Raw genomic sequence first — 14859 nt, 5'->3', positions numbered from 1 at the left:
TCCAAAGAGCTCTAGATAGATGGCGAAAGAAGATATACACCTCAGCTACTCTGGCTATGAGAGTATTAAATTGTCAGTTTCACATGCTGAAATATCAGCAATTCCTAATTTCTCAATTAAAACAAAAAATGAGCACACATTCTGAACAGTCTGAATTCTAGGAAATGCAGAATCTGTTGCATGCAGCTGAACAGGTGGGCAAACATACTTTACAATGTGGATTTGATTCATTGGAAGCTTCCTGTAGAGCAGCTGTTACTGGGTCTGTCATACGTAGACATGCTTGGTTAAAAGAACAAACCCTACCTGATCATGTTAAAGCAAAATTATTGGATGCACCTTTACAGCAGGATGTATTTGGTGTCAAAGCAGAAGAGGTTTTAAAGAAAATGGAGGATAAAGCAAAGTCTATGCAGACGGTCAAGGATTTTTTACAGGTACAACCCCCTCGTTTCAGCAGAAATTGGCCAACAAAAAACTGGTCCTTTCCAGCTTCTGACAGATGACAGAGGGGCAAATACAGACACCCAAGGGGCAGAGGTCAGTCACAAGGCCCTTACAAACCTCGCCAATGGAGTACTGCTACCCAGAAAGATGGAGAAGACAGGCCCCAAGCTAGCAGAAGACAAACACAATGACTCAACCCTCAAACTAACAAGCAAATCTCTCTTGGCAGCTCCCTTGGGAGGAAAATTACCACTTTTTGCAGACAACTGGCACATCATCACAAAAGACAAATGGGTCCTAAACTTTGTCTCACAAGGATACAGTTCCACTTTCATACCTTGCCAAGGATAAAATGAATGCCAAACCTGCCACCAAATCAATGGGCAGAGGCACAAAAACAAATTACAGCTCTCATGGACATGAGAGCCATTCAACAGGTACCTACACAGGAGCAAGGGCAAGGATTTTACTCAAGACTCTTTCTAGTCCCAAGAAATGACAAAGTGTGGAGACCCATTCTGGATCTTTCAATTCTGAACACCTATCTGCAAGTACCAAATTTCAAGATGCTAACATTACAGCAACAGCTTCTCATGCTGGGCAAGAATGCTTGGCTAGTAACGTTGGACCTCAAGGAGGCATACCTGCATGTCCCTATCAGACAAAATTGCAGAAGATACTTCCGCTTCATTGCAGGTTCAACCCATTATCAATTCTCTGCACTGCCCTTTGGCTTATCTACTGTGCCCAGGGTCTTCACAAAATGCCTGGCACCAGTAATTGCATACTGCAGACAAAGAGGAATTCAAATATACCCATACCCGGACGACTGCCTTATTCAAGCAGAAAGCAAGGACATTCTTTTAAAGCATCTGGCATTTGTCAAACACCTTCTAAGTTGCCTAGGGTACACAGTAAACGAAAAGAAATCAAAACTAGTGCCCTCACAAAACATAATATTCCTGGGTGCCAGATTGAATACAACGGCCCAGATGGCTTATCTCACGCCAGACAAGCAACAACAGCTGACTCAGTACTTCAAAATAATGGCAACAAAGACCCAACTCCCTGCAAGAAAAATTCTGCAGGCCTTGGGATTCATGGCATCTTGCATACTACTAATACCATTTGCAGAACTGCATATGAGGAAATTACAATGGTACCTGAAAAGCGTATGGACTCAGCACAGCCACAGCTTGGAAACCATGAAACCACTCATTCCCTGCCTACAACAGGAGTTTCTGTCGTGGGCACAGGCATGTCACCTCAACAAGGGTCAGCCTTTGACCTTACCCACAGCCAGGCAAACTATGACAACAGATGCATCTGACCATGCCTGGGGAGCACACATGGCAGGACAGTGCATTCAGGGCAAATGGACTACAGATCAAAGGCATCTGCATATCAATCAAAAAGAAATGCTAGCAGTACAGAATGCCCTAACAACTTTCAAGGACCTCTTACACCCAGGACAACTAATAATAAAGACAGACAATACCACAGTAATGTGGTACATAATCAAGGGGCACACATTCCTACCCTCTATGCAGGCAAGCAATGACCTTGTGCAACACAGCACTGTCTTACCAAGTTCAACTACAAGCACAATTCCTGCTAGGAAAGAAAAACACATTGGCAGACGACCTAAGCAGAAACATCATGGATCCCCACGAGTGGAAACTAGATCCATAAGTATTTGCAATAACTCAAAAATGGGGACGCCCAGACATAGATCTGTTTTCCAACCCCCAAAACTACCAACTTCAAAAATTTTGCACAAGGTCATTCCACCCACAAGCTTGGAAAGTGTACGCCCTCTCATTCAGTTGGAAAACATTAATAGTTTATGCCTTTCCTCCACTGCCTCTTCTAGCAAAGGTACTGCTGAAAGTCAGATTAGAGAGGCCACAAATGATGCTCATTGCACCAGACTGGCCACGCCAGCACTGGTATCCAATTCTAAGGAGCATGGCCCACGGCCCACCATGGATTTTACCACAAATTCCTCACCTGCTCACCCAGCGAGACAATCCGATTCTACATAGCCAGCTCAAGACTTTAAACCTGGCTGCATAGCAAATTACTTAAACAACCAGCCAACACCTCTATCCAAAGCTGTTATGGATGTCATTCTGGAGGCCAGGAAGCCCAGCACCAGGAAAACCTATTCAGACAAATGGAAAAGATTTTGCGCCTGGAACCAGGCTAAAGGCCAAAATCCCCTTGATCCAAACATTCCTCAGATTCTACAATATTTAACTGAGATGTTGCACAAAGGACTTTCCTTTTCATCTATTAAGATCCATGCCTCAGCAATTTCAGCCCATTACAGCACAGATCCTCCTTTATTTTCACATCCACTCTTAAGACAGTACCTCAGAGGGGCTAAGAACATAAGACCGCCCAGGAGAGCGCCAGCACCTACTTGGGATCTCAACTTTGTTCTGGAAAAGCTTACACTGCTCCCTTTGAACCAGCTTTTTCAGCTGATTTAAAATTTCTTTCATGGAAGACTGCCCTGCTACTAGCAATAACTTCAGCTAGAAGAGAGTCTCAGAGCTACAGGCACTAATGGCAGTGGAGCCTTTCCTCATTTTTCATCAAGACAGAGTCTCTCTACGAACTAACCCTTCCTTTATGCCAAAAGTGGTATCCAGTGTGGCCCTAAACCAAACCATTCATTTGCCCATCTTTTTCCCAAATCCCCAGAACAAAGGAGAAAGACTCCTGCACTCTTTGGACATTCACAGGCAATTACGTTACTACTTGGATAAAACTAAGGCTTTCACAAAATCTGACCAGCTCTTTGTAGCCTATGCTGCAGGATCACAAGGAAAAGCTATCTCAAAGCAGACCATTTCAAAATGGATATAACATTGCAAATGTTTCTGCTACACGCATCATGGGAAACCGGTACCTGTTAACATTAGGTCCCACTCCACCAGGGTTACAGCTACATCAGCAGCCTTTCTCAGGGGGGTGCCAACCAAGGATATTCTGAAAGCTGCAACTTGGAGTTCAGTGCACACCTTCACCAAACACTATCACTTACCTCTATATTCTAAGACTAGAGCTGGTTTTGCCACTGCAGTTTTGCAGGGCCTACTAGCTTCTTCTAACCCTGTTTAACTCCACCACCCATCCTTAGCTTTGGGATTCAACCCAAGTGTGATGACTGCAGCAGGGTAACACGATGAACATAGTACAGTTTTGTACCTACCATAAATGTAGATGTTCGAGTGTTCACCCTGCTGCAGTCCAGGTTACCCTCCCCCCATCCCCTCTGAACTAGCTGGACTTAGCTATACCATTCTGTCCTATACAATCTCTGTGGTGTATTTGCTTGTGCCTGAAGGTATTGTTTTATTTTTATATGTACATTTTTATATAGTAATATATGTATTGCCTACCTATTGGGGGCACCTGACATCTGGGGCAAGAAAAACTGAAGAAAATGGCGTCTGATGCCTCTTATATACCCTGGCACTGGCGTCAGGAAGAAGCGACAGCAACCGACACCGAACCAAGACTTTAGAACTCAGGCCGACTGCGGGACCGCCTGACGGCAGGATAACCCAAGTGTGATGACTGCAGCAGGGAGAACACTCTAACATCGACATTTATGGTAGGTACAAAACTGTACTTTCGCAAGTGCCGGTCGGCCGACTCCTGAAATTTTCGTTTTCGAGTTTCAGAACCAGAGTCTTCAACTAAAAGCTAAGTACCCCGTTGGGGAAACTTTTTCTTGCTCCTTACCGATGTCAGTAAAAGTTAATAATTGCATTACTTGTGCGAAGCAAATACCTCATAAGGATTTTCATTTGTACTGTATTCCTTGCCTAGGCCCTGACCACATCGTGCCTTGCTGTCGGTTTTGTGCTAAATTTAATCAACGCACAATTAAACGTCTGTATATTTTTGCTTCTAAATATTTTGGCTCAAGATTTAACTATCAAGAAATGTCGTCGGTTAGCAATCCAACTACTGGAATACCTAAAAAACGCAAAGAAAAAGAGAGAGACCATCGAGGTCCAAAACAGACGACGCTTCTCCTAAGCCAGTCGCCGGTTCGCTGGAACTCAGTGAGGTGCTTTCGCAGCCACTGGTGCCCGCTACTTCTGATTCGCAGGCCTCTACTGAGACCCATTCAGAGTCCGGTATGCCGCGAGATGCTTCAATTATGGAACCTGCAGATGTCTTTACCTTAGATGGGTCCGGAGCCACTGTGCAGGCACCGGCTTTTGAGGGTGTTTTCAGGCCTACAGATTTGTATATCAGACCGACGCCATCTTCAAAACCTAAGGCCAAAATCTAAATCTGTCTAAAAAACCAATGCCTGGGCCACATGTGCAGGCCCCTATGCCTAAAAAAACAAATGATCAAAATGGCTGAAGATTTAATTACTCTGATCAGGGGTAGCCAACCCCCTCCTTCTAAGAGGCCTAGGCAAGATATTGATTATGAATCTTCTGAACAGGATTCTATTTCTTCTGACACTTTTAATGAACAGGATTGGTCTATCCCTACTTATGAGGACTCTGATGCAGAGGATTCCATTCCATTTGCCTTTCCCCCTGAGGATTTTTCTTTTGGGGAAACATTACATGCCTTAAGGGAAAATTTCCACTGGGAAAGTCAGGATTTCTCTGAATCTAAAAAGAGACTTGGGGATTTTCTTCTAATTCCTCAGCGTAGGCCTTTGGCTATACCTCCTGTTCTAGACATTGTTGATGATTTTTTTTCAGAATCTAGTATGACTCTTGATTCTCTGCCTCCGGCTCCTTGTAAGTCAGACAGATACTACAGGGTTCCTGACTCCCACAAATTCCTTTTCAAAAATCCTATTGCTGATCCTGAAACCATATGTTCATCGTGCATACAGCTGCAGTCATAACAGATGGGTTATCCTGCCATCAGGCGGGTCCTCGGTTGGCTGAATTCCAAAGTCTAGGTCCGGCGTCTGTTGTCGTCGCTTCTTCCCTGACGTCAGTGCGTCAGGGATATAAAAGAGGTAGCCAACGCCATTTTCTTCAGTCTTTCTTGCCGCGTAGTGCCTGAAGCAGAAGCAGTTCGCAAGTGCCGGTCGGCCAGCTCCTGAGATTTACGAAAGTATTTCAGCCGAAGTCTTCTTGAAAGCTAAGTACCCGTTGAAACTTTTCTTGCCTCAGACCGATGTCAGACAAAGTTAATAATTGCATTTCATGTGGGAAGCAAATACCGCATAAGGATTTCCACTCTTTCTGCATACCTTGCTCAGGCTCAGACCACGACGTCTCGGCCTGCCGTTTTTGTGCTAGATTCAATAAGCACACTATTAAGCATCGGGCGGAGTTCGCCCTTCACTTTTTTGGCAACAAATTTAATTATATTATGTCGTTGGATACTCCGACTCTAGTTTTGAGCAAAAAACGCAAAGATAAGAACCGACACACGAGGTCCGTACCTCTTACTGAAACCACGCTAAGGCCGACTACCAGTTCTCCGGTACTCAGCGAGGCGCCTACGCAGCCCCTGAGTACCGATGACAATGCATTACCAGTGTCTTCAGTACCTGAGGTCGCAGGCTCCTCAGCCACCATTCCTACTACAGATCCCGACGCCACTCCTGGCGGGGAAACTCAGAATTTAGACAGGCCTGCCATTTCTCAAGGGGTCTTCAGGCCTTCCTCCTTCTCTATTAAAGCCTTCACTAAATCTAAAGCAGCCATGAAAACCAAAAAACAGGTTCCTCAGACCCCCTCTCAAGGCACCATGCCTAAAAAACAGATGCTTAAAATGGCTGAGGATTTGATTACTCTTATCAGGGGTTCTCATCCCCCCACTGACAAAAGGCCCAGACTAGAGGAAGACTACCCTTCCTCAGACCAAGCTTCTATTACCTCAGAACTATCTGAGGACCAGGATTATGCCTATTCTCCATTCGAAGACTCTGATGCTGAGGAGTCTATTCCCTCAGTCTCCCCCCCTGAGGACTTCTCCTTTGGGGAAACCCTGCATACATTGAGGGAACACTTTCACTGGGAAGGCCAAGATTATTCAGATTCCAAGAAAAGGCTCAGGGAATTTCTTCTGCTCCCCCAGCATAGGCCTCTGGCTAATCCCTCCTGTTTTAGATATATTGGATGATGTGTACACAGAAGCCAGCCTTAATCCTGATTCTTTGCCTCCAGCTCCTGTTAAACCAGACAGGTATTACCGGGTTCCTGATTCTCACCAGTTCCTATATAAAAGCCATACTGCTGACCCAGAAACAATTTCACAGGGTCCCAAGGGAATTAAGGCCTCTACTGCTAAAATCCATTACCTTCAGAGAGAGATTCCAGAGCTTTAGAAAGGTGGGGGAAAGGTGTACACCTCGCCACTTTAACCATGAGGGCATTAAACTGTCAGTTCCATATGTTAAAGTATCAACAGTTTTTGATATCTCAGCTGAAAAGCAAGATGACACAACCAGAACAACCAGATTTAAAAGAGTTGCAGGATTTGTTGCATGGTGCAGAGCAAGTGGGTAAACATACCTTGCAGTGTGGTTTTGATGCTTTAGAGGCGTCATGTAGAGCTGCTGTTACGGGGTCTGCTATACGTAGGCATGCTTGGCTCAAAGAGCAAACCTTACCAGATCATGTCCAAGCTAAATTATTAGATGCACCTCTTCAAAAAGATGTATTGTTTGGTGTTAAAGCTGAGGAGGTGCTAAAGAAAATGGAGGAAAAAGCGAAATCAATGCAAACAGTGAAAGATTTCCTGCAGGTACAGCCTCCACGTTTCAGCAGAAACTGGCCTTCAAAAAATTGGTCCTTTCCAGCCACGGACAGACCTCAAAGGGGCAGATGCAGACGCCCAAGGGGCAGAGGGCAACCTCAAGGATCCTTCAGAGCCAGACAGTTGCAAGCACCAACCCCAAGAGGTGGAGAAGATAGATCACAGTCTTTTAGAAAACAGACACAATGACTTCCCCCTACACCTGCCAAGCAAAGCTTTAATGGCAGCACCTTTGGGCGGAAAGTTGACATTATTCTCAAAAAATTGGCATATTGTTACAAAAGACAAATGGATTCTGGACATTATAGACAGAGGCTACAGGTTCCACTTTCACACCCTTCCAAAAATGAGAGGCATGCCAAACCTGCCACAAAATCAAAGGGCAGAGGTACAAAAACAAGTTTCAGCTCTCATAGACATGAAAGCAATTCAAGAGGTACTTGCAAAAGAACAAGGTCAAGGGTTTTATTCCAATTCCTGGTACCGAGGAAAGACAAAGATTGGAGACCTATCTTAGACCTATCCATCCTAAACACATATCTACAGGTGCCAAAATTCAAGATGCTCACATTACAGCAACTTCTTCCCATGCTGGGCAAGGAGTCTTGGCTGGTAACATTGGACCTCAAGGAGGCATACCTGCATGTCCCTATCAGACAAGATTGCAGAAGATACCTCCGATTTCTTGCAGGTTCAACCCATTACCAATTCTCTGCATTGCCCTTTGGCTTATGTACTGCGCCCAGAGTGTTTACGAAATGCCTGGCGTCAGTAATCGCCTTCTGCAGACTACAAGGGATACAAATCTACCCATATCTGGACGACTGCCTGATCCAAGCAGACAGCAAGGACATACTACTGCAGCACCTGGCGTTTGTAATAAAACTGTTGAACTTCCTGGGATACACAATCAACAAAAAGAAATCAAAACTAATACCCTCTCAGCAAATAATCTTCCTGGGTGCCAGCTTGGATACAACCACCCAGATGGCCTAACTCACGCCAGACAAGCAAGGGCAACTGTCTCAAATTCAGAAAAATGGCAACTTACACCAGGCTAACTGCAAGGAAAATCCTGCAGGCTCTGGGATTCATGGCATCTTGCATCCTACTAATCCCATGTGCAAAGCTGCATATGAGGAAACTTCAATGGTACCTGAAAAACTTATGGTCTCAACACAGCCACAGCTTGGAAACAATTATCCCACTCATTCCATGCCTTCAAAAGGAATTTTTGTGGTGGGCTCAAGCTTGCCAAAGAAACACAGGTCTTCTTTTCTGTGTACCTCCAGCAACTCAAATCATCACAACAGATGCCTCAGACTACGCCTGGGGAGCACACATGACAGATCAGTGCATTCAGGGAAAATGGACCCGAAAAGAGAAGCACCTCCACATCAACCAAAAGGAAATGCTAGCCGTGCAAAAGGCTATTATGACCTTCAAAGACCTACTGCATCCAGGCCAGCTATTGATAAGGACAGACAATACCACAGTGATGTGGTACATAAACAAACAGGGGGGAACTCATTCATACCCCCTGTGCAGGCAAGCCATGACCCTATGGAACACAGCACTGGAATTGCAAATTCAACTGCAGGCACAATTCCTGCCAGGGAAGGAAAACACACTGGCAGACAACCTAAGCAGAAATATGACAGATCCACACGAATCCTCAACTTTTCACAAAGATAACTCAGGCATGGGGACAGCCAGACATAGATCTCTTTGCTACCCACAGAAACTGCAAGTTGAAAAAATGTTGTTCGAGGACCTATCATCCACAGGCCTGGAAAGTGGACGCACTTTCCTTCAATTGGGCAACACTGACAGTCTATGCCTTCCCGCCTCTTCCTCTGCTACCCAAAGTTCTATTAAAAGCCAGAGCAGAGAGGCCGAAAAATCGCTCCAGACTGGCCAAGACAACACTGGTATCCGCTCCTGAGGAGCCTGACACACACCCCACCATGGATCCTGCCTCTAGTCCCTCTTCTGTTGTCCCAGCACAACTACAAAACCCTTCACAGCCATCTCAAAACTCTAAATCTAGCTGCATGGAGAATTCCTTGATTTCCCAACAGTTTCCACTCTCCAAGGAGGTGCAGGATGTCATCTTGGAAGCCAGAAGACCTTCGACTAGAAAGGCTTACTCCGCCAAATGGAAACTATTTTATGCCTGGAATCTCGAAAAGGGACAGAATCCTTGGGTAATAAATATTCCTCAAATTTTACAGTACCTAGCTGAGATGTCCCCTCCATCAAGATCCACACTTCAGCCATTTCTGCACAATACAACACAGATCTTCCATTATTCTTTCACCCTCTCTTAAGGCAGTTCCTCAGAGGGGCAAAGAATATAAAACCCCCAAGGAAACCACCAGACCCTGCTTGGGACCTCAACTACGTATTGGAAAAGCTGACCCTTCCTCCCTTCGAGCCAGCTTCTTCAACAGAGTTACAGTACTTGTCATGGAAAACCGCCTTTCTTCTGGCTATCACCTCAGCACGCAGGGTTTTGGAGCTACAGGCCCTCATGGCTGTGCAACCATTCATCATTTTCCATCAGGACAGAGTTTCCTTACGAACCAATCCTACCTTTATGCCAAAGGTAGTATCCAGTGTAGCTTTAAATCAGACTATCCACTTACCTACCTTTTATCCTAATCCACAAAACAAAGGGGAAAGACTACTACATTCCTTGGACATTCACAGACAACTACGTTACTACTTGGACAGAACAAAGCCATTCAGGAAATCTGAGCAACTCTTTGTGTCCTATGCTGTAGGTGCTCAGGGAAAGGCTATTTCCAAACAGACAATTTCAAAATGGATAGCCCACTGCATACGCTTTTGTTACTCATTTCATGGAAAAACTGTGCCTGCATGCATCGGATCCCACTCCACCAGAGCCACAGCTACCTCTGCAGCCTTCCTCAGGGGGGTTCCTACCAAGGACATTTTGGAAGCAGCCACCTGGAGTTCAGTGCACACTTTCTCCAAGCACTATCACCTCCCACTATGCTCAAAATCTAGAGCGGGCTTTGCCACAGCAGTCCTGCAGGGCATCCTAGCCCCTCCTAGTTCCACTTAGTGCCTTCCACCCTTACTTAGCTTTGGGATTCTACCCATCTGTTATGACTGCAGCTGTATGCACGATGAGCATAGTACAGTTTTGTACCTACCATAAATGTAGATGTTCGAGTGCTCATACAGCTGCAGCCCAGGTTTCCCTCCCTCCAACCCCTCTTAGGACAGGCCTTTTGACAAACACTTTTCATATAACCTTTTTGGGGTATTCTTTTATGATGCATTTTCTTGCAACTACTGTTTTTGATTTATCAACATTGCATCTTTGCATAACATTATGTTTGCCTTCCTTCTGGGGGCACCTGACATCTGGGGCAAGAAAAACTGAAGAAAATGGCGTTGGCTGCCTCTTTTATACCCCTGACGCACTGACGTCTGGGAAGAAGCGACGACAACCGACGCCGGACCTAGACTTTGGAATTCGGCCGACCGATGACCCGCCTGATTGCAGGATAACCCGTCTGTTATGACTGCAGCTGTATGAGCACTCGAACGTCTACATTTATGGTAGGTACAAAACTGTACTTTCTCAGGGTCCCAAGGGCATTAAGGCCTCCACTGCCAAAAATTCTACCCCTTGTGATAGAGATTCCAGGGCACTGGATAGATGGGGTAAGAAGGTTTACACGTCTGCTACCTTGGCAATCAGGGCTTTAAACTGTCAATTTGATATGCTTAAATATCAACAGCATGTCATTGGACTACTTAAACAGAAAATGATGTTAATCTCTGTGTGGAAAATAAGGAATTGCAGGATTTATTGCATTCAGCTGAACAAGTTGGAAAACGTACTTTGCAATGTGGTTTTGATTCCTTGGAGGCCTCTTGCAGGGCTGCTGTAACTGGATCTGTGCTAAGAAGGCATGCTTCGCTCAAAGAGCAAACTCTACCTGACCATGTTAAGGCAAAATTGTTGGATGTTCCTTTACAACAGGACCGTCTCTTTGGTAATAAGGCTGAAGAAGTGTTAAAAAAGATGGAAGATGAAGCTAAATCTATGCAAACTGTGAAAGATTTCTTACAAGTGCAACCTCCAAGATTAGTAGGCACTGGCCTACTAAGGACTGGTCTTTTCCAGAATACACTCTAACATCTACATTTATGGTAAGTGTACACAACTGTACTTTTTGGCCTCGCCAGCTATGGTTTCCCTTCCTTTGGTCTCACCTTCTGGCTCCGCCCTGGATCTTGGATCCCATTCAAGATCTGATTTCACACCCATTGGGGGTTCCTCATCCGAACCTGGACAGTTAGAAGCTCACAACTTGGCTGCTACAGTTCCCATGATCGCTGGGACTGCTAGATTATCCTCTTCAGTTAGGTCTGTTCTGGTGGCTGCTCGCAAGTCTTCAACCAGGAAGGTTTACCATAGCAAATGGAAACGTTTTTCCTTTTGGGCTTCTCAAAGGAGTTTAGACCCCTTCACGGCTCCTATTTCTGCCATTCTTGATTTCCTAGCCAATATTTTTCAACAGGGAGCAAGCTCTTCTACTATCAAAGTTCAGTTGGCTGCCATTTCTCATTTTCATGTGGATGAGAATTCTGCCTCACTGGCCTCCTCCAGACTGTGTAAAGCCTTTTTCAAAGGGACCTTTCTGTTGAACACCCCCCCGGTCAAGGATCCTGTTCCCCCATGGGACCTTACTATGGTTCTTCAAGCTTTGGTCGCTCCGCCTTTTGAACCTGCTGCAACCACAGATCTAAAATTCTTATCTTGGAAACAGGATTGTTGGTGGCTATCACTTCTGCTAAAAGGGTTTCAGAACTGCAAGCTTTGTCCATCAAAGTTCCATATGATTTTCCATAAAAATAGGGTTTCCCTTCAGACCAATCCGTCCTTTCTTCCTAAAGTGGCATCACAAGTTAATATCAATCAAACCATTAATTTAACTGTCTTCTTTCCTAACAAAATGGAATACAAACTCCACTTGTTGGATGTTCATAGACGGTTACGATTTTACTTACACAGGACTAAAAACTTCCGTAAAATCTGATCAGCTGTTTGTGTCCTATAAACACTTTTTGGGTAAACCTATCTCCAAGGTCACTATTACTAGATGGATTTCCTCATGCATCCTTTAGGTCTGTAAGGACAAAGGTACGTCTCCTCCGGGTCAGGTGAAAGCTCATTCCACTAGGTCCGTGGCTACTTCTGCGGCCTTTTGGTCTAGAGTCTCATTAGATGATATTTGTTCTGCAGCTACTTGGTCCTCATCTCATGCCTTTATTTCTCACTCCAATTTGATTTGATTTCTAGAAGGAGAGCATTTTTTGGTTCTGCTGTGCTCTGGAATATCATTCCATGAGGGCCACCCAGGAGTTTATTAGCTGGGGACTCTGTCCCACAGGTTGAAGACCAAATGAAGTAAACTACTTCAGATAAAGTTATGTATTTATCATAACGTTCCATCTGAGTAGTTCTACTTCATTTGTCTTCAACCGTCCCTCCCTCCTTCCCCCTGACCTTGTCTTATGAACAGCCTGCGGGCTGCAGTTGTAGGTCATAAAGTATTTTTTCAGGTCAGGTTATCAGTATAAGGGTCAGAAAACTTGATCTGGGGGTTGGAAAGTAGTGGAGGTGTACTATGGGTAAGGGGGGGAGCTTGGAGCAGATGCTAGTGAAATTGCCTGCTCGGATCTGATATGGATCTGGTATCCCACAGGTTGAAGACAAATGAAGTAGAACTACTCAGATGGAACTTTATGGTTTCTACATGACTTCCTTTTTCCTCCAGTTCCCCTGAAGGCCAGAAACCTCAAGCTTTTGCAGGCTTTAATTCACATCTTATGTCAGAAACAGTCTACTAGAAAACTGTATTCCAGTAAATGGAAAAGTTTTGTCTTGTGGGTGGAATCTGGAGGACTCGACCCTTTCTTCACTCCTTTAGAAATCCATTTTGGATTTTCCCACAGAGTTATTTTGGTCAGGTTCCAGTTTGTCAACAATTTAAAGTGCAATTGACAGCCATCTCTAGCTTTGATGTTGGCAGGGATAATGCTCCTCTTTCTTCCCTCAAGATTTCCAAAGCATTCCTCAGGGGTACTTTTTTGCTCCGCCACCCAGTTTAGGATCTGGTTCCTCCCTGGGGTTTGTCTTTTGTTTTGCAGGTCCTTGCAAGCCTTCCTTTTAAACCTTCACCTACTTCTGACTTGAAGCTGTTGTCTTGGAAAACTTTGTTTTTGGTAATGGTTACCTTCGCAATGAGGGTTTCAGAGTTGCAAGCTCTTGATTATTCACCTCCTTATTTGGTGTTTCATAATGACAGTATTTCTTTTCGTATGAATCCATCTTTTCTGCGGACAGTAGCTTCCGAGAATAACAAATAGTAGTGAAAGCTTCCAAAAGTCACCAATAAATAAAACGAAAGCTGTAGGTTGGAAGCAAAGACGAAACGAACTGAAAATTCAGTATTTATTCCAAACACCTTCAAAATAACATCCACACACTGTCACAAATCATTAACGCTTTTCTTTAAAATACACCCATGCGTTTTCGTCCCCACAATAGGACTTCATCAGATGAATGAATAAAACACCCTCCTCAACAGTTTTTATACAAATTAAGAAACTCATTATCCAATAATGCTCCTTAATTACGTTTCAAACAGTCAAACCAGTATAGTACTGGGCTCATAAATATTCATTAGCTCGTTGTGTATAAAATTTAAAAATAAAGTGTTGAATTCATTTTATTCCTTATCAAAAATAACAACTAATAAATAAAACCATTAAATATATAAATATTTATAAAACCATAACATTTTATATAACATGTGACTTATTTTAACCAAAAATAAACACTATATAAAAATCCATCTTAGTACTACTTGTAATTCCTAAGGGGATACAAGAAGGAAATGTAGAGGGAACAACAGTGCCATCTACTGTCTTGAAAAATTATTACTTTAATATTTGGCAGCCCTTATTTTAAGCAGTGGTAATATAGGTTCATAGGTTCATAGGTTCATAGGTTTATACTAGGCTATCTGCCCTAAGGCATTTATAAGCCTAGCCCAAATTATTGTGGCTTACGCCACCCCTTATATGAAAAAATACTGTGCCCATTAGTTTGTTGTGCCTCTGTCCAGCAGTGACCCAGAGATGATTCAGAGGTAAACCTCGATCTCCCATCCACAGGTCTAGATTTCTCTTGAACAGAGTCAGCGAGGTGCTCTGCCTCACATGGACCGGGATTTTATTCCACAGCATAGGGAGTCTCTGAGTGATAAATCTATCCCTCCAGCACGTCCTATTTATATCCGTGCTAAGATTTAAGTCGCTTGCTCTAGTGGTTTTGGTGGATTTGGATTTTTTGAGGTGGAGCATGTCCATTAATTCGGGTTGGACATGGCCTTGTATGTCAGGCACATGTCACCTCTGAGCAGGCGGTATGCGACTGAATAGAGCTGGAGTTTCTTCAATCTGGCAGCATATGACAGATTTTGGAGTCCCTTTATCCTTTTGGTGAGGAACTTTTGGGGTCTCTCCAATTGCTGCAGATGTCGGGTGAGATACATCCCGAATGGGGCATTGTACTTTCGATCATTGGTCTGATAAGTGAAG

General features: G+C 44.2%; 1 protein-coding gene across 1 annotated transcript in view; it reads right to left on the bottom strand.

Annotated features, from left to right (window-relative positions):
* The window catches only part of PRKAR1A (protein kinase cAMP-dependent type I regulatory subunit alpha), a 1144729-nt gene that overhangs the window by 478710 nt on the left and 651160 nt on the right, over positions 1 to 14859 (bottom strand). Inside the window, exon 8 of the mRNA XM_044085123.1 lies at positions 4493 to 4525. Within this exon, the coding sequence (XP_043941058.1) occupies positions 4493 to 4525 (33 nt within the window). The remainder of the gene's footprint in view (positions 1 to 4492; positions 4526 to 14859) is intronic.

This window comes from Protopterus annectens, chromosome 10.part0 (assembly GCF_019279795.1).
Source record: "Protopterus annectens isolate FY-2018-M chromosome 10.part0, PAN1.0, whole genome shotgun sequence".
NCBI lineage: Eukaryota > Metazoa > Chordata > Ceratodontiformes > Protopteridae > Protopterus > Protopterus annectens.
Note: the sequence above shows the minus strand (reverse complement) of the source record. Positions and strands in the feature narration are given on the sequence as shown.